This window comes from Oryctolagus cuniculus, chromosome 7, assembly GCF_964237555.1.
Source record: "Oryctolagus cuniculus chromosome 7, mOryCun1.1, whole genome shotgun sequence".
NCBI classification, from domain to species: Eukaryota; Metazoa; Chordata; class Mammalia; order Lagomorpha; family Leporidae; genus Oryctolagus; species Oryctolagus cuniculus.
In genome coordinates this window covers 147,499,346-147,524,675 of record NC_091438.1, presented here as the reverse complement: position 1 = coordinate 147,524,675, position 25,330 = coordinate 147,499,346, and the positions used below count along the sequence as shown (strand labels likewise).

General features: G+C 56.7%; 2 protein-coding genes and 1 long non-coding RNA gene across 7 annotated transcripts in view; 1 reads left to right on the top strand and 2 right to left on the bottom strand.

Moving 5' to 3' along the window:
• LOC138850714 (uncharacterized) overlaps positions 1-8,684 on the top strand; it is a 61,800-nt gene extending 53,116 nt beyond the window's left edge. The window contains exon 4 of the long non-coding RNA XR_011390856.1: positions 8,431-8,684. This is a non-coding gene — a long non-coding RNA (uncharacterized lncRNA). The remainder of the gene's footprint in view (positions 1-8,430) is intronic.
• TCEA3 (transcription elongation factor A3) overlaps positions 1-16,889 on the bottom strand; it is a 42,225-nt gene extending 25,336 nt beyond the window's left edge. For 2 of the 4 annotated variants that reach the window (XM_070079109.1, XM_070079110.1), the window contains exons 1-4: positions 16,323-16,889; positions 7,971-8,033; positions 7,216-7,321; positions 4,172-4,316 (exon numbers count right to left, since the gene is read on the bottom strand). In XM_070079109.1, the coding sequence (XP_069935210.1) occupies positions 4,172-4,316; positions 7,216-7,321; positions 7,971-8,033; positions 16,323-16,391 (383 nt within the window). In that variant the 5' untranslated portion in view covers positions 16,392-16,889. Of the gene's footprint in view, positions 1-4,171; positions 4,317-7,215; positions 7,322-7,970; positions 8,108-16,322 lie in introns of all 4 variants that reach the window. The other 2 variants (XM_070079111.1, XM_070079112.1) reach the window with 1 other exon arrangement.
• A 3,543-nt stretch (positions 16,890-20,432) lies between these two features.
• The window catches only part of ASAP3 (ArfGAP with SH3 domain, ankyrin repeat and PH domain 3), a 50,899-nt gene continuing 46,001 nt past the window's right edge, over positions 20,433-25,330 (bottom strand). The window contains exons 20-25 of one of the 2 annotated variants that reach the window (XM_051857963.2): positions 24,699-24,766; positions 24,502-24,609; positions 24,191-24,386; positions 23,223-23,448; positions 22,583-22,709; positions 20,433-21,674 (exon numbers count right to left, since the gene is read on the bottom strand). In XM_051857963.2, coding sequence (XP_051713923.2) covers positions 21,600-21,674; positions 22,583-22,709; positions 23,223-23,448; positions 24,191-24,386; positions 24,502-24,609; positions 24,699-24,766 — 800 coding nt within the window. In that variant the 3' untranslated portion in view covers positions 20,433-21,599. The remainder of the gene's footprint in view (positions 21,675-22,582; positions 22,710-23,222; positions 23,449-24,190; positions 24,387-24,501; positions 24,610-24,698; positions 24,767-25,330) is intronic. The other variant, XM_051857964.2, reaches the window with a different exon arrangement.

Below are 25,330 nucleotides of genomic sequence, written 5' to 3'. Positions count from 1 at the left end.
TCTCCATCCCGATGCCTACACTTCCTGTCCCCCAGCCCACAGGGCCTCTCCCTGTCTGGTCCTTCATTTGGCCAAGGCGCTAAGAACCAAGCAGGTACTGGGGCCATGACCAGATCAGGCAGGTCATCCGCAGGAGTGAGTCCCCAGGTGGCTGCCCTGGCACATCGGGGTACAGCAGCGCCCCGGACATGCTCACTCTATGCTGGACACCCGGCACAAAGCCAGCTTTCTAAGCCCTTTAGGAAAACAAAACACACCTAAGTGAAAAGTTAAATGTTAACTAGGAGCTATCCAAACAGGATACAATTGAAAAATGGACAAATGGAAGACCCAGAACTAGAAAATGTTCTCGACCCATTTGAATAAAATTTTATTTTATTTCATTATATGTATTTCTTCAGCTGCTTCTGGAGCTTTGTACAAACTTTTAAAGAATTTATTTGAAAGGCAGACAGCAAAAGAGAGACAGAGAGCGATCACCCACCTGCTGGTTCACTCCCCAAATGCCAGCAGCAGCTGGGGCGGGGAATTTAATCCATGTCTTTCATGTGGGTGGCAGGGACCTAATTACTTGAGCTATCACCTGCTGCCTCCAAGGGCACTCATTTGGAGGAAGTGGACTCAAACCCACACACTGAAATGGGATGTGGGTGTCCCAACCACAGTCTTTTTTTTCTTTTTCTTTTTTTTGACAGGCAGAGTGGACAGTGAGAGAGAGAGACAGAGAGAAAGGTCTTCCTTTTTTGCCGTTGGTTCACCCTCCAATGGCCGCCGCGGCAGGTGCACTGCGCTGATCTGATGGCAGGAGCCAGGTACTTATCCTGGTCTCCCATGGGGTGCAGGGCCCAAGCACTTGGGCCATCCTCCACTGCACTCCCTGGCCACAGCAGAGAGCTGGCCTGGAAGAGGGGCAACCGGGACAGAATCCGGCGCCCCGACCGGGACAAGAACCTGATGTGCCGGCGCCGCTAGGTGGAGGATTAGCCTAGTGAGCTGTGGCGCCAGCCCAACCACAGTCTTAACTGTGGCAGCCAACACTTACCCCTAAAGTTAAAGTAACAGATGATGAAAGTGGTGATGGTTTAGAAAACAGAGAGAATAGAAAGACAAGTCATTTGTCAAAATATTAAAAGGGACTGACTTTGGATAGTGAGAGTGTGGGAAATCTGGAGCAGAAATAATAACTCTTATTTTTTTTAAAATTATTTATTTGAAAGACAAACAATCAGAGAAGAGTAAGATAAAAGAGAGAGAGGGAGAGGGAGAGGGAGAGAGAGAGAGAGAGAGAGATTTCATTGACTGGTTCACTCTCCAAAATCTGTAACAGCCAGAGCTGGGCCAGGCTAAAGCCAGGAGCCAGGAACTCCATCCTGGTCTCCCATATGGGTACAGGGACCAAAGCACTTGGGCCATCACCTGCTGCCTTCCTAGGCACATTAGCAGGGAGCTGAATTGGAAGCAGAGGAGCCAGGACTTGAACTGCCTTGTGACATGGGATGCCAGTGTTGCAAATGACAGCTTAACCCCACTGTACCATAAAACTGGTCCCTTTTATTAAAAAAAAAAACCCCAAAACCCAAAAAAACAAAAACAAAACACTGTTCTGATTTCAAAAGCAACAAAGGATCATTGTGGGGGGAAAAGAAAACCACAACACTACAGATCTAAAATTTTCATTGCACAGTATAGAAAGTGAAGAACCTCAGAATTATGATTGCACAAATATACCTTTGTTTTTTAAAAAATTGTCTGGGGTCAGCGCTGTGGTGTAGCAGGTAAAGCCTCTGCCTGCAGTGCCAGCATCCCATACGGGCTCTGGTTTGAGTCCCAGCTGCTCCACTTCTGATCCAGCAGCTCCCTGCTAATGGCCTGGGAAAGCAGTGGAAGATGGCCCAGGTCCTTGGGCCCCTGCACCCGCATGGGAGACCCAGAAGAAGCTCCTGGCTCCTGGCTTTAGTTCATCACAGCTCTGGCCGTTGTGGACAATTGGGGAGTGAACACAGTGGATGGAAGACCTCTCTCTCTCTGTCTCTCCTTCTCTCTGTCTATAACTCTGCCTCTCAAATAAACAAAATCTTTAAAAAATTACTTATTTGGAAGGCATAGTGACAGAGAGAGAGGGAGAGACAGAGATCTTCCATCTGCTGGCTCGCTCCCCAAGTGGAAGCAACAGTCAGGTCTGGGTCAGGCTGAAGCCAGGAGGCAGGAACTCCACCCTGGTCTCCCACGTGGGTGGCAGGGTCCCCAGTACTTCAGTCATCGTCCTCTGCCTTCCCAGGAGCATTAGCAGGAAGGTGAATTGGAAGCAGAATATTTGGGACTCAAACTGGTGCTCTGCTATGGGATATCAGAACCACAAGTGGTGGCTGAACCCCCTGTCCCACAACGCTGGCCCCCAGAAGAGTTGTTTTTTAAATTTAAAAATTAGTGTAAGGGCCGGCTAATCCTCCACCTGCAGCGCCGGCACACCGGGTTCTAGTCCTGGTTGGGGCGCCAGATTCTGTCCCGGTTGCCCCTCTTCCAGGCCAGCTCTCTGCTGTGGCCAGGGAGTGCAGTGGAGGATGGCCCAAGTGCTTGGGCCCCGCACCCCATGGGAGACCAGGAGGAAGCACCTGGCTCCTGGCTTCAGATTGGCGCAGCACGCCGGCCACGGCGGCCATCTGGGGGGTGAACCAACAGAAGGAAGACCTTTCTCTCTGTCTCTCTCTCTCTCCTATCTAACTCTGCCTTTCAAAAAAAAATTAGTATAAGGACTGGAATGATGGTGTAGTGGTTAAGCCAGTATGAGTCCTGGCTGCTCAGTTTCCATCCCAGCTCCCTGCTAACGCAGACTCTGGGAGGCAGCAGGTGATGGCTCAAGTACTTGGGACCCTGCCACCCAGTGGGAGACCCAGATGGAGTTCCCAGCACTATCTCTCTGCCCCTCTGCCTTTCAAATAAATAAACTTTTTTAAAAGAAATAATATAGACAGAGCAGCTGGCAGAGGATGTGGCAAGTGTGGGCCCTGCTGTGGTATGGGTGTAGTTTAAATGCATCCCTCAAAGGTTCATGCATTGGGACCGTGACCCTCGGGGTGGACATGCTGAAAGACATGGCGGGGTGGGGTGGGGGCGCTGCGACACAAAGGGTAAAGCTGCCACCTGCAGTGCCACCATCCTATATGGGAGCCAGCTGGAGTCTGACCCAGCTCGCTGCTAATGCTCCTGGGAAAGCAATGGAGGATGGCCCAAGCGCGTGGGTCCATGCACCCATGTGGGAGACCAGGAAGAAGCTCCTGGCTCCTGGCTTCAGATCAGCTCAGCTCCGGCCATTGCGGCCATTTGGGGAGTGAACCAATGGATGGAAGACTTCTCTCTCCCTTTCTTTCTCTCTTGCCCCCTCTCTTTCTCAAATAAATAAATCTTTAAAAAAAGAAAAAGAAAGAAAGGCGGTGGGACCTGCACGGTGTGGGCCCAGGAGGCAGTAATGAGGTCATGGAGGGCGCTTTACTGGAAGGAACTGAGGTCCCCACAGGAGGGGCTGCAGGAGTTGTTAAAACAGAGCAAGTATGCCGGCGCCGCGGCTCACTAGGCTAATCCTCCGCCTTGCGGCGCAGGCACACTGGGTTCTAGTACCGGTTGGGGCGCCGGATTCTGTCCTGGTTGCCCCTCTTCCAGGCCAGCTCTCTGCTGTGGCCAGGGAGTGCAGTGGAGGATGGCCCAAGTGCTTAGGCCCTGCACCCCATGGGAGACCAGGAGAAGCACCTGGCTCCTGCCATCGGATCAGCGCGGTGCGCCAGCTGCAGCAGCCATTGGAGGGTGAACCAACGGCAAAGGAAGACCTTTCTCTCTGTCTCTCTCACTGTCCACTCTGCCTGTCAAAAAATAAAAAAACAACAACAACAAAACAAAGCAAAACAAAAAAAAACAGAGCAATTCTGACCCCAGCTCCTCTCTGGCTTCTTGCAACACGGTGTGATCGCCCCCATGCGGCAGGTGCTCCCGCCACAAAGCCGTCAGCACGCTGCCACCCGGCCAAGGGGGCGTTGCCAGCGTCAGCGCCTCGCTGCCTGCACTTCAGCCTCCAGAGCCGGGAGCTAAACAGCCCTCTTTTCTTGCTAAGCTGTGCGGCCTGCGGTGTTGTGGGAAATGCACGAACACAGCCCCTTCTCTCCAGCCCAGGGGAAAATACCTGCTTTTGGGCTCCTCCTCTCGAGTTTTCTTTGATGGAGAAAGGCCCGCTTCTGGCTTCCAGTCTGGACCTTTGAGTCCCTTTTCTTTCTTCCTTGTTTTCTCTCGTTCTTCTCCCTTTTCTCCTTTAGGGGGTCCCGGAGAGTCTGAAAACAAAAGGGTGGCGCTGACCCTATGGCAGCTCCATCTCGGCAGGACCCAGCCTGACTCTGGGGAGCAGGGAGCAAGGGCAGGAACGAAGGCAGCTGCACACACCCCCAACACACACACATTTACACACAACCGCACACACGCCAGGTGCAACGTGTACAAATACATCTTCTCACATGGAGGGCGTTAATCCCTTCGCACACACCTGCGAACACATGCATGCAGGTGTCTATATACAGACATGTACTGCACAGGGGACTTCAGAAGTTTTGTGGGAAACGGAATTAAAAGGTAAGTTTATTTGGGTGCAAGAAAAGCCCATGCAAATGAGGTGTCTTCAAAAACCTCAGGAACATGCACATTATGGAAAAGCTATGCATGGATTTCAAAAAATGTTTGCATCAAAATAAACTTTTAAAAATGTTTATTTGGGGCTGGAGCTGTGGCGCTGTGGCAGAGTGGGTAAGCTGCTGCCTGCAGTGCCGGCGTCCCACGTGGGTGCTCTTTCGAGTCCCGGCTGCTCCACTTGAGATCCAGCTCTCTGCTGTGGCCTGGAAAAGCAGAAGATGGCCCAAGTGCTTGGGGCCCTGCACCTACATGGGAGACCCCAAGGAAGCTGCTGGCTCCTGGCTTCGGATTGGCGCAGCTCTGGCTGTTGCAGCCAATTGGGGGAGTGAACCAGGGATGGAGGACCTCTCTCTGTCTCTTCTTCTCTCTCTGTGTAACTCTGACTTTCAAATAAATAAATCTTTAAAAAAAGGGTTTATTTATTTGAAATGCAGAGTGACAGAGAGAGGAAGACACACACGAGAGAAAGAGAGAGAGAGAGAGAAAGTCTTCTATCCTGTGCCTCACTCTCCAAATGTTTGCAACACTAGGGCTAGGTCAAAGCCAAGAGCCAGGAACTCAATCCGGGTCTCCCATGTGGGCAGCAGGGACCCAACTACTTGAGCCATCATCTGCTGCCTAGGGGAGTGTGCATTAGCAGGAGGCTGGAATCAGGAACAGAGCCAGGACTCTGACCCAGGCACTCTGACATTGTAACTGTAATGAAGGCATCCTCCCTTCCCTTTCGTATTTTAACTGACTTTGTGGGTCACCTGTGGCTCGTCTAGTGAGTGGCGGGCTTGGCATGGGAGTGCCAGGAGCCTGGTGAGAGGAGATGACTTGTCACGGCAGCCCTCACACCAGCTAAGGAGAAAGCACGCAACCATTGCCAGCAAACAGCAGTTCCACTGGGGGAAACCACCACGGGGCCGACACCCTGGACCTCCCGGAGGCACCATCCTCAGGCCACAGCCCCAGGATCTGCTTGTCACTTAACTGGACGCACTGTGTTTTTTTCCTAACCTCCCCCTGCAGCTACCCCACCCTTTATTTATTAATTTTTTAAGATTTATTATTTATGGCCGGCGCCACGGCTCACTAGGCTAATCCTCCACCTAGCGGCGCCGGCACACTGGGTTCTAGTCCCGGTTGGGGCGCCGGATTCTGTCCCGGTTGCCCCTCTTCCAGTCCAGCTCTCTGCTGTGGCCAGGGAGTGCAGTGGAGGATGGCCCAAGTGCTTGGGCCCTGCACCCCATGGGAGACCAGGAAAAGCACCTGGCTCCTGGCTCCTGCCATCGGATCAGCGCGGTGCGCCGGCCGCAGCGCACCTGCCGCGGCGGCCATTGGAGGGTGAACCAATGGCAAAGGAAGACCTTTCTCTCTGTCTCTCTCTCTCACTGTCCACTCTGCCTGTCAAAAAAAAAAAAAAAAAGATTTATTATTTATTTATTTGAAAGGCAGAGTTACAGAGAGAGAAAGAGAGAGAGAGAGACAGAGAGGCCTTCCATCTGCTGGTTCACTCCCCAAATGACTGCAACCGCCAGGGCTGTGCCAGGCCGAAGTCAGGAGCTTCCTCCGGGTCTCCCATGTGGGAGCAGGGACCCAGGGACTTGGGCCATCCTCTGCTGCTTTCCCATGCACATCAGCAGAGAGCTGGATGGGAAGTGGAGCAGCCGGACTCGAGCTTGCATCTCCATGGGATGCCAGGGTGGTGGTTTACCACATGGCACCACAACGCCAGTCCCTACCCCTTTCCTTTAAAAACGCTTTTTGCTGGCTTGTTGTGCAGAAAGGGCACATTTTGGATCCAGAGATCACTCTGTGTCCCGAGACTGCCAGCCTCTTGGAAAAGCTTTCCTCTCACCAGCTCTCATTTCTGGTGAACTGGCTGGCTGTCCAGCGACCAGAAGCAACGGCCTCATCACATTGTCGGTAACAAGATGAGCAACTTAACCTGCGGAGGCAGTGCCCTTTATTTATTTGAAAGTCAGAGTTACACAGAGAGGAGAGGTAGAGGCAGAGAGAGAGAGAGAGAGAGAGAGAGAGAGAGAGAGGGAGAGGTCTTCCATCCGATGGTTCACTCCCCAGATGGTCACAATGGCCAGAGCTGTGCCGATCCAAAGCCAGGAGCCAGGAGCTTCTTCCTGGTCTCCCACACGGGTGCAGGGGCCCAAGGACTTGGGCCATCTTTTATTGCTTTCCCAGGCCATAGCAGAGAGCTGGACAGGAAGTGGAGCAGTCAGGTCTCAAACCGGTGCCCCATGGGATGCCAGTGCTTCAGGCCAGGGCGTTAACCCACTGCACCACAGTGCCAGCCCCAAGCCTCTTAATTCCACTCTTACGCTAACTTTTTCAAGAACTCTTGGATATGCAAACATACGAGCATACAAACAGAAACATACATGTAGGCACATGAACACAAAAGCTCACACGTGTACAAAACACGCACTTGTACACAGTCCCTGGTGCTCCCCCAGTAACCTGCCATTGCCATCTACCAGGTCACCCCACAGACACTGCCCCGTCACAGGTTCTAGAAGAACACAAGTTAACCCTGACCCCGCTCACCAAGCAGCCGCTTCCAGTTTTTGATGAGAACCTTGGCCAAGGACACCACCTCTTTGTCCGAGCAGTGCTTTCGGACCCCGTTAACGGCAACTCCGATCCTGGTGGTCTGCAAAGCGAGGGGATTAAGGGCTGGTCTGAGATGGACAGGCAGGACCCGTGCCCCAGCGCAACCACCACCGCCTATTCTGCCCTCATCACAGAAATAACCTTGCGGGAGGTCTGGCACCTGCACCGAGGGGTAACTGGCATTGGTGCAAAGTGGAGGAGGCACGGGGTGGGAGTGGGGGTGGCTGCCATCAGGACGCCTCCCCATTCCCAGCCCCGTAGCCTCTCTGAGCTCAACTTGCCACTTGGACACAGCTCTAGCCACTGCAACTTGGGTCTGCACACATCTCTCAGGCTGGAAGCTTCCAGGCCGGTCTGGGCAACACAGGAAGATTTTAAATTTTAAAACGGGAGACTTTTCTGGTCCACCGGTCTCTTGGGCATTCAAGAATGGGGGTATCCAAGAAAAGCAAGCCAGTCCTCCCAGTCCTAAAGGACCGCCCCCCACCCCCACTCCCACCCATGCCCCCCAACTAGACTCCTCAGTGTCTCCCCCAGTCCCTGTCCCGGGGTACACTCCTCAGGATTCCCCAGCCCCCAGGCCACCCTTGGGAGCTTCCTCCCAGCTTCTGGCCTGGGGCCTCTCATGCCCTCCAGAGGCACTGCCCCAGGACTCTCACCCTGCCTCCCCCCCCCCCCCCCCCAGTCACCTGCAGTAGCTGGACGGACATCCGACAGCTGCTCAGCTTCTTGAGGAGGTCCAGGGCCCCTTCCTGCGGGAGCCACAAGGGGAGAGCTGTGGGCGTGGTGGTGGTGGGCGTGGTGGTGTTAGGAGTTAGAAATCAGCCTGTGTGTGAGAGCGGCCTGAGGAAAACCAGCTTCGGCTTTGGAAGCCCCAGCAGCCCAGCATTTTGGCCTAAAAGTCCTGCTCAGGCCCTGATAACCTTCCAGGTGGTCCCAGCCCTTCCCCCAAGCAAAGCTCCCAGAATTCTCTCTCCTCAGGACCAAATGGGTTACCTGACCTGACAACATGTGCAATAAAACCTTCACATGGGGGCGGCACTTTCGCATAGCAGGTAGAAAGCCATAGCAGGTAAAAAGCCACCGCCTGCAGTGCCAGCATCCCACATGGTGCCGGTTCGAGACCCAGCTGCTCCATTTCTGATGCAGCTCTCTGCTATGGCCTGGGAAAGCAGTGGAAGATGGCCCAAGTGCTTGGGCCCCTGCACCCACGTGGGAGACCTGGAAGAAACTCCTGGCTCCTGGCTTTGGATCAGCACAGCTCTGACTGTTGTGGCCATCTGGGGAGTGAACCAGCGGATGGAAGACACCCCCCTCCCCGTTTCTCTCTCTCTCTCTGCCTCTCCTTCTCTCTGTGTGTAACTGTGACTTTCAAGTAAAATAAATAAATCTTAAAAAAAAAATGCTGAGCTGCCCATCTGGCCTACCCAGGTGTATTCTCTCTATTCAGCGATGTAACCTCGCTCTCCCCCAGCCCGAGCGACTGGGTGCTCTCTGTCCCTTCCGTTCTGACGGATGCCCTGTCCCCCAGTAAAGCCTATCACTTCTCTCTCTGTCTCACGCCTGAATTCTTTCTTGTGTGAAGACAAGAACTCCACAGCTTCCACTGCTCTCTTCTCCAGTAACAGTGGGAGAGGGGGCAGGAGGCCACAGACACACGTGCGGCTGGCGGGCAGGCGAGGGGCAGAAAAGAAGAGAGATGGGGTCGGGCACTGTGGCCTCACCCCAGCTCGGAGTCCTGGCTCCTCTGCTTCTGATCGAGCTTCCTGCAAACACTCCTGGGAGGCAGCAGGTGACGGCCCAAGTACTTGGGCCTCTGTCACCCATGTCGGAGACCTGGATGGAGTCCATAGCTCCTGACTTTGGTCTGGCCCAATCCTGGCTGTTGTGGCCAATGGGGAGTGAACCAGCAGATGGAAGATCTCTCTTTCTCTGTCCCTTTGTCACTCTGCCTTTCCAATACATAAATACATATTTGAAAAAAGAAGAGAGAAGGAGAGGCCAGTGCTGTGGTGCAGTGTGCTAAGCCCCTCTGCCTCAGGTGCCGGCATCCCATACAGGCACCAGTTCTAGTCCTGGCTGCTCCTCTTCCGATCCAGCTCTCTGCTATGGCCTGGGAAAGCAGTGGAAGATGGCCCAAGTGCTTGGGCCCCTGCACCCGCACGGGAGACCCGGAAGAAGCTCCTGGCTCCTGGCTTTGGATAGGCACAGCTCCGGCTGTTGCAGCCATTTGGGGAGTAAACCAGCATATGGAAGGCCTCTCTCTCTGTCTCTCCTTCTGTCTGTAACTCTACCTCTCAACTAAATAAATAAAATCCTTAAAAAAATGAAGAAGAGAGAAGGGGACAATTCTCCCCGGGCCAGCTCTCTATCTTATTTTCCCACCACCCAGCTGGGTTAGGGTGGAGCCCTCACTCCTGGTCCCCTGGCCCCCTTCCCCACGGAACGTGAATGACGTTACAGCTTGTTGCCTCTGCGTCTCCAGCCTCCTTCCCTCACTTCCCGGGGTGAGGACCATGAGCGTTGTTAAAAACAGCTTTATTGGGGCCGGCGCCCCGGCTCACTAGGCTAATCCTCCGCCTTGCGGCGCAGGCACACCGGGTTCTAGTCCCCCGGTCGGGGCGCCGGATTCTGTCCCGGTTGCCCCTCTTCCAGGCCAGCTCTCTGCTGTGGCCAGGGAGTGCAGTGGAGGATGGCCCAAAGTACTTGGGCCCTGCACCCCATGGGAGACCAGGATAAGTACCTGGCTCCTGCCATGGGATCAGCGTGGTGCGCCGGCCATAGCGTGCCGGCCGTGGCAGCCATTGGAGGGTGAACCAACGGCAAAGGAAGACCTTTCTCTCTGTCTCTCTCTCTCTCAATGTCCACTCTGCCTGTCAAAAAACAAACAAACAAAAAAACCAGCTTTATTGGGATGGAAATGATTATACCACACACTACACATACTGAGACACAGTTTGATGAGTTCTGACACCCAGGGAACCCTCACTACAACCAGGATGGGAACACAGCCACCGTCCCCCCAGTTTCCTGGGGTCCCTTTCCAATCTATCCCTGCCTCTACCCTCAACACCACAGAACCACTGGTGTCACTACAGGCAACCTTGCACTTTTAAGGAATTTTTTTTTAAGATTTATTTTTATTTATTTGAAAGGCAGAGCCACAAATGGCTCCCCAAATGGCCACAAAGCTGGAGCTGGGCTGATCTGAAGCCAGGAGCTGGGAGCTTCCTCCAGGTCTCCCACATGTGTGCAGGGGCCCGAACACTTCAGCCATCTTCTACTGCTTTTTCAGGCACATTAGCAGGGAGCTGGATTGGAAGAGGAGTAGCCGGGACTCAAACTGGCACTCATATGGGATGCTGGCACTGCAGGCCAGGGCTTTAACCTGCTGCACCACAGCACTGGCCCCAAGGATTTTTTTTTAAAGATTTTATTTATTTATTTATTTATTTATTTATTTATTTGAAAGGCAGAGTTACAGAGAGGCAGAGGCAGAGAGAGAGAGAGAGAGAGAGTGAGAGTGAGTCTTCTATCCACTAGTTCTCTCCCCAGATGGCTGCAACGGCCGGAGCTGCACAGATCAGAAGCCAGGAGCCAGGAGCTTCTTCCAGGTCTCCCACGTGGGTGCAGGGGCCCAAGCTCTTGGGCCATCTTCTACTGCTTTCCCAGGCCATAGCAGAGAGCTAGATGGGAAGTGGAGGAGCTGGGGCTCAAACTGGCACCCATATGGGATGCCAGCTCTGCAGGTGGCAGCTTTACCCACTATACCACAGCACCGGCCCTACCAGGGATTTTTTTTTAAAAACACTTAATTGACATAGGGAAATTTTCCCCTTTCTTTTAAATTTTCATTTTATTTGATAGGCAGAGAGACAGACAGATCTTCCGCCTCTGGTTCATATCCTGAAAGCCTGCAACACCCAGGGCTGGGCCAGGCTGAAGCCGGAAGCCTGGAACTCAGTCCAGGGTGACAGGAGCCCAAATCTTGATCCGTGATCTGCTGCTCCCAGGCTGTGCATTAACAGGAAGCAGGACCACGAGCGGAGACTGGACTTGAACCCAGGTACTCCGATATGGAATATAGGCATCCAAGTGGCGTTGACTGCTGGGCCAAATGCCCACTCCAAGGATCTAATACAAAGAATATGGGATGCACTTTTTCTCTGGCTCTTTCTCACTAACTTAATTATTTTGAGATTGATTTGTCGGGCAGGCGCCGCGACTCACTAGGCTAATCCTCCACCTGCAGCACCAGCACACCGGGTTCTAGTCCTGGTCGGGGCGCCGGATTCTGTCCCGGTTGCCCCTCTTCCAGGCCAGCTCTCTGCTGTGGCCAGGGAGTGCAGTGGAGGATGGCCCAGGTGCTTGGGCCCTGCACCCATGGGAGACCAGGATAAGTACCTGGCTCCTGCCATCGGATCAGCGCGGTGCGCTGGCCGCAGCGCGCCAGCCGTGGCGGCCATTGGAGGGTGAACCAATGGCAAAGGAAGACCTTTCTCTCTGTCTCTCTCTCTCTGTCTGTCCACTCTGCCTGTTTAAAAAAAAAAAAAAAGATTGATTTGTGCTGCTTCACAGATCAATAGTTCCTATTTATTGCTGAGTGCTTTGCCTATATCTCTATTTCTATATATCAATTTGTTTATCCGTTCACCTGTTGATGGGATTTTTGGGTGGTTCCCAGCTTGGGGCTCCTACAAATAAAGCTCCTAGGAACATTCCTTCACGCTTGGGTCTTTCTGTGGACAAATACTTCCACCTCTCTTGGGCATGGACACGTGTTTTAGTCGCTGGGAGCTCAGGGCTCAGCACGGAGCCCAGTGCTACTGGAGCGGAAAACAGAAGGCAGCGGGGAAACAAAGGGGCTTCCAGGTGAAAATCTGGCTGCAAAGCCCTGGATACCTCCCCGGCTCACTTCAGCCTTCTCCTTCCTCCCACCCCCTTCCTACAATCCAGTCTTTCCCTACTGGGCCTTTGGGCCAACATCAAGAGCAGCGTCTGGAGCCCAGCCCTGGCCTCCTGTCCAGAGACCGGTTCCCCAGGGAGCACCGGCTGACTGTGTCCTCAGCGTCTCCTCCCTCAGCCCCCACGGCATGGCTCCAGCTGCCATCTCTGTCCTCCCAGGATCTGGACACCATTCCAAGGGCTGCCCTTAGCTTCTGTTAGAAGTGCGTTCACTGTCCACTTTCAGAGGTGTGGCCTGCAGATGTGTATGCATGTGAACTTGTGGGCATACACCTTCAAGTACAACATTAATTAAAGGCATACCACGTGCCGGGCATGGTTCTTAGTGTTTCACCTGCATCATCTCTATGTATTTTCAATTTTTATTTCCTTTTTTTTTTTTTATTTGAAAGTCAGAGTTACAGAAAGAGAGAGAGAGAGAGAGAGAGGTCCTCTATCCGATGGTTCACTCCCCAATCAGCCACAACAGCTGGAGCTGCGCCGATCCGAAGCCAGGAGCCAGGAGCTTCTTCCGGGTCTCCCGCGTGGGTGCAGGGACCCAAGGACTTGGGCCATCTTCCACTGCTTTCCCAGGCCATAGCAGAGAGCTGGATCAGAAGTGCAGCAACCGGGTCTCGAACCGGCGCCCATAGGGGATGCTGGTGCTTCAGGCCAGGGCATTAATCCGTTATGCCACAGCACCAGTCCCAATTTTTACTTCTTTATTTTCATTTATTTGAAAAGCAGAAAGACCACACACACACACACACACACACACACAGAGAGAGAGAGAGAGAGGGAGGGAGGGAGAGGGAGGGAGATGGACAGAGATCTTCTATTAGCTGGTTCACTTCCCAAGTACCCACAACAGCCAGGACTGGGCTCGGCTGAAGCCAGGAGCCTGAAACTCAATCTCAGTTTCTCCCGTGGGTGGCAAGGAGCCCCTGCTGCCTCCGAGGTGTGCATTAGCAGGAGGCTGGAATTCGCCGTGAAGCTGGAACCGGAACCCTGGCACTGTGATACGGGACGGGGGTGTCCCAAGTGGTGTCTTCACTGCTGCCCAAATGCCTGCTCCTCCATGAACTCCTTGAGCTGCATTTGTAGTAATTCCCATTGACATAACAAGTGAATTCCCTCCAGATCATGCACAACAGTAAATGAGTAAAATCATCAGGCAGTAGTGGTTCTGGAGCATTTACTACCTTTGCATTTTTTTTTTTTTTTGACAGGCAGAGTGGACAGTGAGAGAGAGACAGAGAGAAAGGTCTTCCTTTGCCGTTGGTTCACCTCCCAATGGCCACCACGGCCGGCGCACCGCGCTGATCCGATGGCAGGAGCCAGGTGCTATCCTGGTCTCCCATGGGGTGCAGGGCCCAAGCACTTGGGCCATCCTCCACTGCACTCCCTGGCCACAGCAGAGAGCTGGCCTGGAAGAGGGGCAACCGGGACAGAATCCGGCGCCCCGACCGGGACTAGAACCTGGTGTGCCAGCGCCGCAGGCGGAGGATTAGCCTAGTGAGCCGCGGCGCCGGCCCTACCTTTGCTTCTAATATAACTCATTTGACTATAAGCAGATAATTTTCTACAATGAGCAGCTTGCAAAATTCCTGGAAAAGTCAACAGAGAGTTAACCAGTTCCAGCTCACCACAGGGGATGTCACTGCCCTATAACTGGGTCATCCTGGAGAAGGACTGCCCTGAGCCTAGGTTGTAGCTGGATTCACAAAAGCGGGTGCAAAGGTTGCTGGGTGTGTGTCTCCGGGTGCCCGTATGGGATGCCAAGCTGGGTGCCTGTGTCAATTTGTGTCATTGTGTCAATTTGTCTTCCTGGGACAATGCCAGTACTGGGACATCGGGACGTGTGTACGTGGCTGTCTGCTGTGTCTGTAGCTTTGCATGTGTGGGTGTAGCTGTGCTGTGCAGTGTTGTGGCTGCTTAGTGTGTTTTTCTGTCACCTGCGTCACCAGCCACGTCGCCTGTGCAGGTAGGGACTGGGCTCCATGTGGCTGTGTCTGTTGATGCCGGGCTGTCTCTCTGAAGCTGGTTCAGCCGGCGCTCACTCAGAGCATCTGACAGAGTGCTGAGTCGCTGGGACTCCGGCAACTGGTGGTAAATGCAGGCCTGGGCTGCAACGTGGAGGCTCCCTCTTATTACAGGAAGTGTGTCCTGCTGGGCTAACCACTGCTGGGCGGGGGCGGGGCGGGGCGGGGGCGGGGTCCACTCTTTGCTGGGCCCACCCTCACTCCCGCAGCAGGCCCCGCCTCTCCGGCCAGATGCCCAGAGCTCTGTGCCCACCCAGAAGCTGCAGGAGTCCAGGCGTAGACGTGGCTGCAGACTGGCTCCGAGCTGCCGGGACCCTGTGGCCAGACCTGTGTCTGGAGATGGCTCTGGGTGCTTCCACGGGAACCGTCCCCAAGGGGCACTCTTTTCTCTTCCCCTCTCGCAGAAGAAGAAACCCAAGCCAGGCTGGGAAAGCAGAGTGGTTGGCTTGGGGCCATGAAAGCAGTGGGGGAGGGGGGCAGAGCTTCACCCTCACCTGGCTGCCTCTCCCTGGTCTCCTAAGCTTCCCCACCAGAGCCCACCCCTCCCACCACAGGCCCAGAATGTCTTTCCCAGCCCAAAGCCTTAGAGTCAGTTAGTAAGCGGCTGGGCTAGTGTAACCTGCAATTCAGCTCAGAACACCTGGCTGGCCTCTGCCACCCCCAGCGGGGGGAAGTGCCCCCTAGGACTTGAGGCTCAGTTTCACTGAGGAGTTTGAAGCCTGCAGAACAGGTGCGTGGAGGCTGGGAGCTTCGGAGGTGAGAGGCTCCCCGTGCCCTGCAGGTGATACCCTAACTTTCTGGGCTCCCTGGGGCTGCACCCCAGCAGCTGTCATTCATCAGCTCTTGCCAAGCACCAATCCAGTCCTCTCACCCCCTCAACGCCCCTACAGCAGAGACAAAAGTCCAGGGGCACCTGAACGGAGACAGGTGATCTCAGCTCTTCCTTAGAGATCAGAGCCCCACCACGCCACTCACTACTGAGCAGACTGACTCTTGGGACCTGAGACCCCAAGTTCCAGCGACCCCTTCCTCTGGCCTGCGCCACTCTTCCCTGCTTTCAAACCGCCCTTAGGGTCCCTCCCTCTCCCAAGCTCCCAGGATCACGGGATGCACTGGAGTTGCAGGTCCTGCTAAAATACATGCTAGGGCTGGTGGGAGCAAGAAGAGCCTGGTACAGGGCAGCCCCCGCCCCTCCCCCTTCCCTTCCTTCCCAGGGTGAGCCCAGGACCTCAGGCACCCAAGGCCAAGTTTGCTCTGGCACGGCCAGGAGCCAGCCAGAAGCAAAGATCACCAGCAGGATCAAACATTAACTTTCCGTCGGGGCACCGCTGAGAGCTCTGGGACCGAGAACCCCGAGAGCCCGGGACCCTCAAGGAGGAGGGTGTGGGCCCGGCCCCCAGCCCCACCCCGCGACGACTACATAGCTGTCCCGCCCCGCCCCCCAGCGCGCGCGAACCAGGCCTCCAGCCCGGCCCCCTTCCCCCGCCCCGCACCTGTTCAGCTCTCGCCCGCCGGGCCCCACCCCGTGGCCAAGGATCAGGAAAGTTGCAAACAGAAACGCTCCAGGCGGGCGCAGGCTTGGGGGTCGCGGGATCTGCCGCCCCGCGCTCCTGTCTCACACAGATCCAATCCGCACTCAGCACCTTTCTCCTCCCGAAGTTTCTCTGCTGTTTCTCGGGCCACCCACAACCCGTCCCCGGCCGCCGGCCGTCGCTGCACCGGACTCCGAACGTCCTTGCCCCGGTTCAGGTCTCCTCGCCCACTTTCCCGCCCGGCCCACCACAGGCTGCGCGGGCTGAGCCCTACCCGTCCAGAGGTGCGTGCACCAGCCGCGCCTCCAGGCCCCGCACGACCACCCCTGTCCCCGCGCCGTACCCGGGGGTCCTGCACACGCCCACCCCGAAGGGCCGGGCAAGTGTCCCCTAAAGGCCCAGGGCCCTGCGTCCCACACGCGCCCACGGGCGCCCAGCCAGCCCGCGCCCCCGGGGACTCCGGGGCTGGCTCTCGCCGCGCCTCCCGGGGGCGGGGGCCGCGGCCCAAACCCTGCAGCCTCACCGTGCTTTTCCTGGCCACCATCTTCTCCAGCTTTTTGGCGATCTTCAGCAGCTCCTCTTCCTGGCCCATGTTGGCCCGCGACGCCCGGCGGGGCGAGGGGCGCTGGGGCAGCGGCCGAGCCTCGAACGCAGCAGGCACCGAGGCAGAGGGCGCGCAACCCGCGCGGGCCCCAAACACACACGACACGCACACGCCTGGCGGGGGGCGGGGCCGCCCCCACCTCCCCGTTGCCTCCCCGCCGTGGGGGAGGGGTGGCGCGCGCTAAATATAGACTTCAAGGACTCGCCCGGGCAAAGATTGCCCGCGCTGGCCTGCGGGGCCTTGGGGAGGGCCGGGGCTGCAAGAGGGCGCCCTTCAGCTTTGGGGGCTGCAGGGATATTTGGAGAGGGGGCTCCCTGGCTAGCAGGGAGGGCGTTGCCCCGGGCCACGAGGGGCGGTGACGGCGCCAAGAGCACCCTCGCACGGCCCCGGGAAGCCTTCTGAGCGGCCCGGTTCGCGCACCGTTGCAGCTCCTGGCCTGTGGCCGAGCGGAGGCCACTTGGCACCCTCGAGTCGCTGCCCCGCGCCGGGCTCAGCGCCTCGTGCAGGCGCGTGTAAGGACTCTGTGCCGAGCGCTGCAGAGCCTCAGCGCTCCCAGTTGGCCCGCCGTCTGTTCTATTTGTTACAATGAAGGTTTGCATTTCTAACACGCTCCCAAGCATGAGGGTTCTGCGGGTCCCAGGCCTTAAGGCTGGGGTGAGGGGCACCAAATTTTGTGAGCCACTGGTCCGGGGCGTGGGGGCCCTTTGGGTTTCCAGGGTCAGGCCGGTGCCTGCCCAAAGGGGTTGCACTTAGAAGGCATCTGTTGGGGGAAGAAATGCAGGATGTTCCCCCCACCCACACACCTGTGGAAGGCCCTCCCTTGGGAGCTGTCCCCTGCGGTCCCAGTTCTCTCTCTTTTAAAGATTTATTTATTTGAAAGGCAGGATTACAGAGGCAGAGAGAAGTCTTCCATCCGCTGGTTCACTCCCCAAATGGCCACAATGGCCAGAGTGGGCCAATCCAAAGCCAGGAGCCTCTCCCATGTGGGTGCAAGGGCCCAAGCACGTGGGCCATTTTCTACTGCTTTCCCAGCAGAGAGCTGGATCAGAAGTGGAGCAGCTGGGACTCAAACCAGTGCCCACATGGGATGCCGGCACAGCAGGTGGAGGCTTTACCAGGCCCTCAGTTCTCTTCTTACGAGAGTATAACTGACACGTTCTCTCGCAAAGCCGCGAGGGCCTGAGGAACCCGGGGGGGGGGGGGAGTCCTAGCTGGCCCCCAGTGTGAGGGTCTGGGGGTCCTGCCTTTGGGGTATCCAGTGAGATTTGCAGACCTTCCCAAGAGGGCTCCTGTCTCCAGGTGCTGCCGTGTGACAGCTGTCAAGGGAGGACAAGGTGGCGTTTTCATTCCTTATATATATATATAAGATTTTAAAATTTATTTTGAAAGGCAGAGTTACACAGAAATGAGAGGAGAGAGAGAGAGAGAGAGAGTGAGAGAGAGAGAGAGAGAGAGGTATCTTCCATTCGTTGGTTCATTCGCCAGGAACTTCTTCCAGGTCTCCTACAAACCGGTGCAGGGGTCCAAGCACCTGAGCCATCTTCCACCTCTTTCCCAGGTGCATTAGCGGGAGCTGGATTGGAAGTGGAGCAGCTGGTGCCTGCTGGCAGAGGCCTAACCTTCTACACCACAGCGCCGGCCCTCATTCTTTGTGGACACTGAGCATTCCATTTGTGCTGGGCACTTGGAGCCCTGGGCATCGGAGAGGAACAAGAGTCCTGCTGGGTTTCTTTTTTCTTTTTTTGACAGGCAGAGTGGACGGTGAGAGAGAGAGAGAAAGAGAGAGAGGTCTTCCTTTTCTGTTGGTTCACCCCCCAATGGCCGCTGCGGCTGGCACACCATGCTGATCTGAAGCCAGGAGCCAGGTGCTTCTCCTGGTCTCCCATGGGGTGCAGGGCCCAAGGATTTGGGCCATCCTCCACTGCCTTCCCGGGCCACAGCAGGGAGCTGGCCTGGAAGAGGAGCAACTGGGACAGAATCCGGCGCCCCGACCGGGACTAGAACCCGGTGTGCTGGCGCCACAGGCGGAGGATTAGCCTAGTGAGCCGCGGCGCCGGCCCCTGCTGGGTTTCTGACTGTTCGTGCAGGTGCTGGTGCGTGGCCGTCTACATCCAAGGGGCTGAACCATCTGTGGCCACAGCAGAGATGAGGACTGTGGGGATCTCAGAGGTGAAGGCCACGCTGAGGTCAGACTTCGATTTGGGATTCTGCCAGGCCCCTTAGCCAACCCCTGACCAAGCCCTCTGGACTGAAGGGACATTTGTGGTCATTCAGATTTTTTTTTTTTAAGATTTATTTGAAAGTCATAGTTACACAGAGAGAGGAGAGGGAGAGAGAGAGAGTCTTCCATCTGCTGGTTCCCTCCCTGAATGGCCACAACGGCCGGAGCTGCGCCAATCCAAAGCCAGGAGCCAGGAGCTTCCTCCGGTCTCCCATGCAGGTGCAGGGGCCCAAGCACTTGGGCCATCCTCCACTGCTTTCCCAGGCCATAGCAGAGAGCTGGATCGGAAGTGGAGCAGCCAGGACTCGAACTGGCACCCATATGGGATGCCGGCACCTCAGAGGGAGGCTTAGTCCACTCACTGTGCCACAGCGCCGGCCCTTGAAGGCACATTTTAATCACTGCTCTCTCCAAGGCCTCCACAGGCTGAAGCCCCTGTCATTACTGTGGTCATCCCTCATTATCACATCCTTTGTGGCTTTCTGACCTCAGTTTCACTTCGCCACTCCCACCTTAGGCTCCTGGGATCACCTGCTAGATCCTCGTCTTGGGGACAAGGGACCACGGCTGAGGGTTCCTCTTTCCACATCGTGGGCTCTTAGTCTCATGCTTTGGACCAGATGCCTAGTGTGGAGGGTTGCACGGGTCACGTGCAGGAAGCTGGGCTGAGACTGAGAGGTGGGGCCTGGCGGAAGGTCATTAGGTCATGAAGGTGCCACTTGGAGAGGGTTAATGCTGGTCACCTGGAGGGAGTTCTGTCGGGAGCAGGCTGGGGGAAAGCGAGGCCGCTGCACGCACGTGGCCCTTTCTCTGTGTGGCTCGTTCCACGTTTCCAGTGCCGTGGCACAGCCCTGGCTGGGACACGAGAGCCACGCTGTCTGGAGGCTCCCCCCACCAGAATCATGAGTCAAACTGACTTCTCTGCTTGAACAGGCACCCGGACTTGGGTATTTTGCTAGATCAATCTGAGACGGACCAAGACAGCACCCCTGGCCTTTGTCCCCCAGATGCCAGTGGCACCCTCCTGCAGGGGACAAAAATGTCTTTCACCAAGTGACCCTGGGTCAAAAATACCCCTGGTTACAAACCACTGCTCCACATCGGCCCTCTTCCTTGCCAAGTCCACAGTAACAATTACTAGCCCCAGGGCCCTGCGTTGTAGCGTAGTAGGATAAGAATCTGTCTGCAGCACCGGCATCCCATTTGGGCACAGGTTTGAGTCCCAGCTGCTCCACTTCCAATCCAGCTCTCTGCTATGGCCTGGGACAGCAGTAGAAGATGGCCCAAGTCCTTGGGCCCCTGCACCCATGTGGGAGACCCGGAAGAAGCTCCTGGCTCTTGGCTTCAGATAGGTTCAGCTCCAGCCATTGCAGCCATTTGGGGCATGAACCAGAGGATGGAAGACTCTCTCTGTCTCTCCCTCTCTCTGTAACTCTGTCAAATAAATAAATAAATCTTAAAAAAATTATTAGCTTCCAGAGGTCAGCATTGTGTGCGGCGGCCTGCAGTGACTGGATCCCATATCGGAGCTCCAGAGTCCAGCTGCACTGCTTCCAATCCAGCTCCCCACTAGTGTGCCTGGGAAAGCAGCATAAGGTGGCCCGAGTGCTTGGGTCCCTGCCACCCACGTGGGGGACCAGGATGGAGTTGGCCCAGCCTTGGCTGTTACAGCCATTTGGAGAGTGAACCAGTGGATGGAAGATCTCTCTCTGGCTCGCCCTCTCTCCCTGTCACCCTGCCTTAAAAAAAAAAAAAAAAAAAAAAAAAAAAAGAATTCCAACCCCGAAGTCCCAATGAAACCACTGGAGTTTACTCCCCACAGTCCTTTATTAGAGATGGATAAAGTCAGTCCGAGATGAACAAAACCAGACAGGGAAGGCTCAGCCGGCACCCCTGCGTCTGTGGGACTACAGCCCAGCAGGCGGCCACACGGCTGCGCTGGCCTCCCTGCTGGCCCCGCGCCGGCGAGGGTTAGTTGGGAGTTAGTGGTTAACGGCGGTTCAGGTGCACCTGCTTCCCCATCAGGCGGAGCAGCCCTGGAACGCCTGGCACTGGCAGGCAGAAGCTCGAAGCTTTGCCCTCTCGTTTCTGTCACTCTCCTTTCTCCTGTCTCAGCCCCCACTTCCCCCAGTCTGGAAGGCTCCTGAGTTGACCAAGAGCAAGAGGAGAGGGGAGCAGTCATCCCAGACCACGGCTTTCCTTCCTGGTAAGTCAAGGCGGGGTGGGTCCTTGCGGGTGAGTCCTCGCCACCGGGGGAACACGGTACGATCCCGTCCCAGGGCAGGCCGCGCTGCTTCTCAAAAGGAGCAAGTCGGAATGTTACCTAATAGCCGGGATGGCGTGGGCACTGGCCAGCCAGAGCTACAGACGACTGCAGGGGTCATACAGGTCTCAAAGGCTGACGGTCCGTCTCGCCCCTGACCTCTGAACCATACCCTGGAACCTGGCTCTCCCAGTCCAGTCCTTGAGAGCAGCTGCCTGTAGAACCTTTGTCTCACGCATGTCCTTAGGCGTGGACAGAGTGCTGGGGTTCAGGAATACTACACTAACTGACAGCGGGGAAGACAACACCGGTGTGGGAAGGTCCCCGACCTGGACACGAGGGTGGTGGAGGAGGGCTGGTCCTACTCTGGTCTGTGCAGCCCCTGGACTGCTGGGAGAAACAGGCCTGGTCTGATGAGGGACTGAGGGTTCTGTAGCCGAAGCTGGCTCAGGGGAACTCAGATGCAGCCACAGGCTCACTGGCCCCGGGAGGTATTGAGACTGAGCAGAAGAACTACATAAACCCAAACATGCAAGGTCCAGTGACCTCAGCAGGGGCATGGCCTACGGCAAGAAGAAGGCCACCGAGAGAAACGGGGGCAGAGAGAGGGAGACCTGGGGGAAGGAACACCCCAACTCCCCCGTCTTGTGGGCTCAAGTCCCAGGGCTGAATGTTGGGGTCCAGTACGTGGCATGCAGGGGTCAGCAAGGGACTAGTCTTGCAGAAGTTGTACAGAACTTGCCGGGAGAACTCCTGGCCTGGAGCCGTCTCCTTCAGTGCAGCCGGCCTGGGGAGAGAAGGCGGAACCTGACATTTGTCTGCACCCGTTACCTGCAAGGTGTTGCTCTCGCTTGGTTTCACCTCTGTCCCACTTCACACATGATGAACCTGAGGCTTGAAGAAATGAAGCCACTGGCCCAAGGTCACCGCCCTCTAAAGCCTGGCCTCTTTCTATGCCACCTGCCACGATGCCAGGCACCCATTAAATGCTGGTGACAGATACTGGATTTTCAGGACAACAGTGGAACCAGGATGTGGACAGGGATTTGTGTCTGGGGCCTGACATGGATGGGCTAAAGACGAGGATTCCCCAGAGACCCAGCTCTTGCCCTGGCCATCCCTGAGGAATCCCCAGGGAGCACGGAACTGAGACGGGACTTCCTGCTGACGAAGCTGGCTCTGCTCCACGGCCACCCCCAGGTCCACTCTGCAGATGTAACTGTGGGAGACTGCGATGCAGCAGGGGGAAGCCGGGTTCAGGATGACAGCTCTCACCCTGTCCCCATCATGTCCCTCCCTGCCTGGGATCTGGAAGTCCCCAAGGTTCCAGGAGACTCCTGTACAAGGGGAAGGTGGGGTGAAGCCAGGGCTGGCACAGCCTCGCTGTGACTGCTTCTCGGAGCAGGCAGCCTGGCTGACACGGCTAGGCTCCTCTTCTGGGGAACAGCCAGAGCATGGGCCTTGTCAGCTCACCTGTCCCTCAGGGTTTGGGCTCTCAACTTCCCCAAGCTCTGGGTGGAGTGGAGGATGGGGGAAGGAGGAGCTTCAGGACAGGGGCCAGCTGAAGGGGCCACCTGGCCCCCACGCAGCCGCATCGTGGGTGGAGAGGTCTCCCACCCCCGGATGTCTCTCCTTGATGGACTTGGCCCTCCAGGCGCCCTGTCGCCACCCCAGAGGAAGTCCTGGAGCTCCTACCGGTGCATTCCTTCTGGGCACAGGCTGCCTGGCGGAGGGACTGTCTTCCAGGCTCCGGCCCCCCCGTCGATAGGAGCGAGTGCTTTCAGAACTGGACGGCAGAGAAAGGCCAAGGTCGCCGTGGTGCCTGGAGAATCCCGCAGGGTGGAGACAAAAGGCTCAGCTACAGCGTAAGGCTGGGGGTGTTCAGGGTGAATGAGTGGGTAGGGCCTATAAGGCCTCCAGGCCAGCTCCATCAGAGGCCCAAGGTCTAGAACTGACCTTTGGAGGGCCCTGGGGCTATCCCCAAGTCTACTGCTCCCAAACTCCAGACTGAAAGGGTTTGCAAGGGAGAGGCCTGGATTCTGGGGTGCAGGTGGGGCAGAGTGAAGACCCCATGGAGAGCCTCTCCAAGGAGCCCCGTCTGTGGGGCCCACCCTTCTCTTCTCCAACTCCAGCAGCCGGATTCGGGAGCAGGTGTGTGCAGGAAGACAGGTCCAGTCATCTGCCGCCCAAGGCCCAGCCTCTCTGGCTAAGCGTGGGCTCCAGAGCTGCACTGGGCCCAGGGTTTACGCAGGCAGTATTTAGGGGCAGGGAGACGAACAGAGGCTCAGAGAGGTCGGGAGACTTTGCCCAGGCTCGCGGCGGGACCCTCACCAACCTGAACCTGACGGGCAGGTGCGTCTCCGTAGGGGTGGTCCCAGGTATCAGGCTGAATCGGGACGCTCCCAGCGCCTCCCGGAGGTTCTCTGAGCTGAGCGGGGCCTGGCTGGGACCCCCCGGGTCCACCGGGCTCGTAAGGCTGGAGGAGCAGGAGGACGCTGGACTGCCTGGGCTCTCAGGGCTTTCGGGGTGCTCCACACTCAGGCTGGGGACTTCGGAATGATCTAGAATCAGAGGCGATCAACTCTTTCTCATTTACTCTGTGCTCAGTTTCACAGCAGGCTTTGGCCTCTAGATATCTCGTGGTTTCTTCCAGCTGTGTGCTCCGGGTCCCCCTTTCCTGCATCCCCTTCCCCAGGGATAGCAGTCACAGCGCGCAGGGCCACACTGACTCCTGCCCTTGCTTCTGCTCACAACCTCTTCTCAGTCTGGACTTTTCTGCTACCCCTCAGGTTCAGCTCAGGTGCCACCTCCACCAGGAAGCCTTCCTTCTCCCAGAACAAGCTTGTTCATTTATTCAGCAAACACTTCTCACGAACAGCAGGCTCAGTGCCAGGCGCTGGGCCACAGAACAGCCCAAGTCCCTGTCTCCTGGGGATTTACATCCTGATCGCCTTGAATCAGAACCGACTGCATCCGGGTTTCCAGCCCCTCCACTAGCCTGTGCCTTGGTAGCCCCTGCAGGCCCCAGGACACGGCCCGTGCTTCCAGGCCTCCTGTGTATTCAAGTGAAGCAATGGGGACTTTGGAGTAAGACAGGCGTGGCTTGGAGGTTCACATCAAAGGCTTATTAGCGTGAGAGCGCAAACGTGTCACCTCACATCTCTGCTCCCTGACCTTCAAGACCTTCGGGGAAGTCACCTGAGAGGTGACTGTGAGGATGCTACGGGGCGACACAGGCCCTCCGAGCTCCGTGCCCCAGCACAGAACGGTCTGTTGGCCATTTTGCTGGGCAGCCGCCCGTACCTGCAACACTGGGTCCTGCTCGGCCCTGGAGCGTGCTCCGCGCAGAGTGCTTGACGGGCAAGGGCGGGGGGCAGGCCTCACTCTGGCTCTGAGGCGGCGCTGCTCCCAGGCTGCCGAGGGTCTCGTACATCTTGTTGGTGATGTCCAACCTCCCACCGGCACAGTGGGCCTGGGCCGAGGGCTTCAGAGAGCAGCGCTGCAGGACCACAGTGTGGGCGCGAGGACGGCCAGCCTGGGTCCTCCACACCCCACACCCAATCTGGCTCGCCCCTCTGCCACCCAGAGGCCCGCGGGGCAGGGCCGGCACCCACCTTCTCCTCCTCATCCTCCTCACTGTCAGAGCCGGGCTCTGTGGAAATCCCCCAGGAGTAGTCCACGTGCAGGGGGAAGGTGAGGGTCCCCGCCTGGGCCTGCTCCAGCTGCCGAAAACAAAGGCGTGGCAGTCCCGAGGGTCAGGGGCCCAGCAGGGAGGAGGGCACCGGGGGCACCCCCGGCCCTTAGACCTCACCAGCTCTTCACACTCCTTGTGCTGCTTCCTTCTGGCTATGTCCAGCGCTGTCTCTCCTGCCTCGTTCACTGTTGGGGGTGAAGACGGGAGCCGTGGTCAGAGCAGAGACACGGGAGCTCAGAGAGTGCTGGCGCTCTGCCATCAGAATGTCTGGGTTTGAACCCTGGCTCTGCCACTTTCTGGCTGTGTGACCTCAGGCGAGTTCCTTAACCACCCTGGTTCTTAGTTTAACCTAGAGAATGAGGATGGCAGTGTAACCACCCGACAAGGGTGCTGTGGGGATTCGATGCATTAACGTGTGTCATGTTAAACAGTAAACAGTAGCTAGCGTTTAGCTAGCATTTAGAAATGTTAGCTTCAGAAATGTTATCTCGTCTTATCCTCTTTTTTTTTTTTTAATTTTTTTTTTTTTGACAGGCAGAGTGGACAGTGAGAGAGAGAGAGACAGAGAGAAAGGTCTTCCTTTGCCGTTGGTTCACCCTCCAATGGCCGCCGCGGCCAGTGCGCTGCGGCCCGCGCACCGCGCTGATCCGATGGCAGGAGCCAGGAGCCAGGTGCTTCTCCTGGTCTCCCATGGGGTGCAGGGCCCAAGCACCTGGGCCATCCTCCACTGCACTCCCTGGCCATAGCAG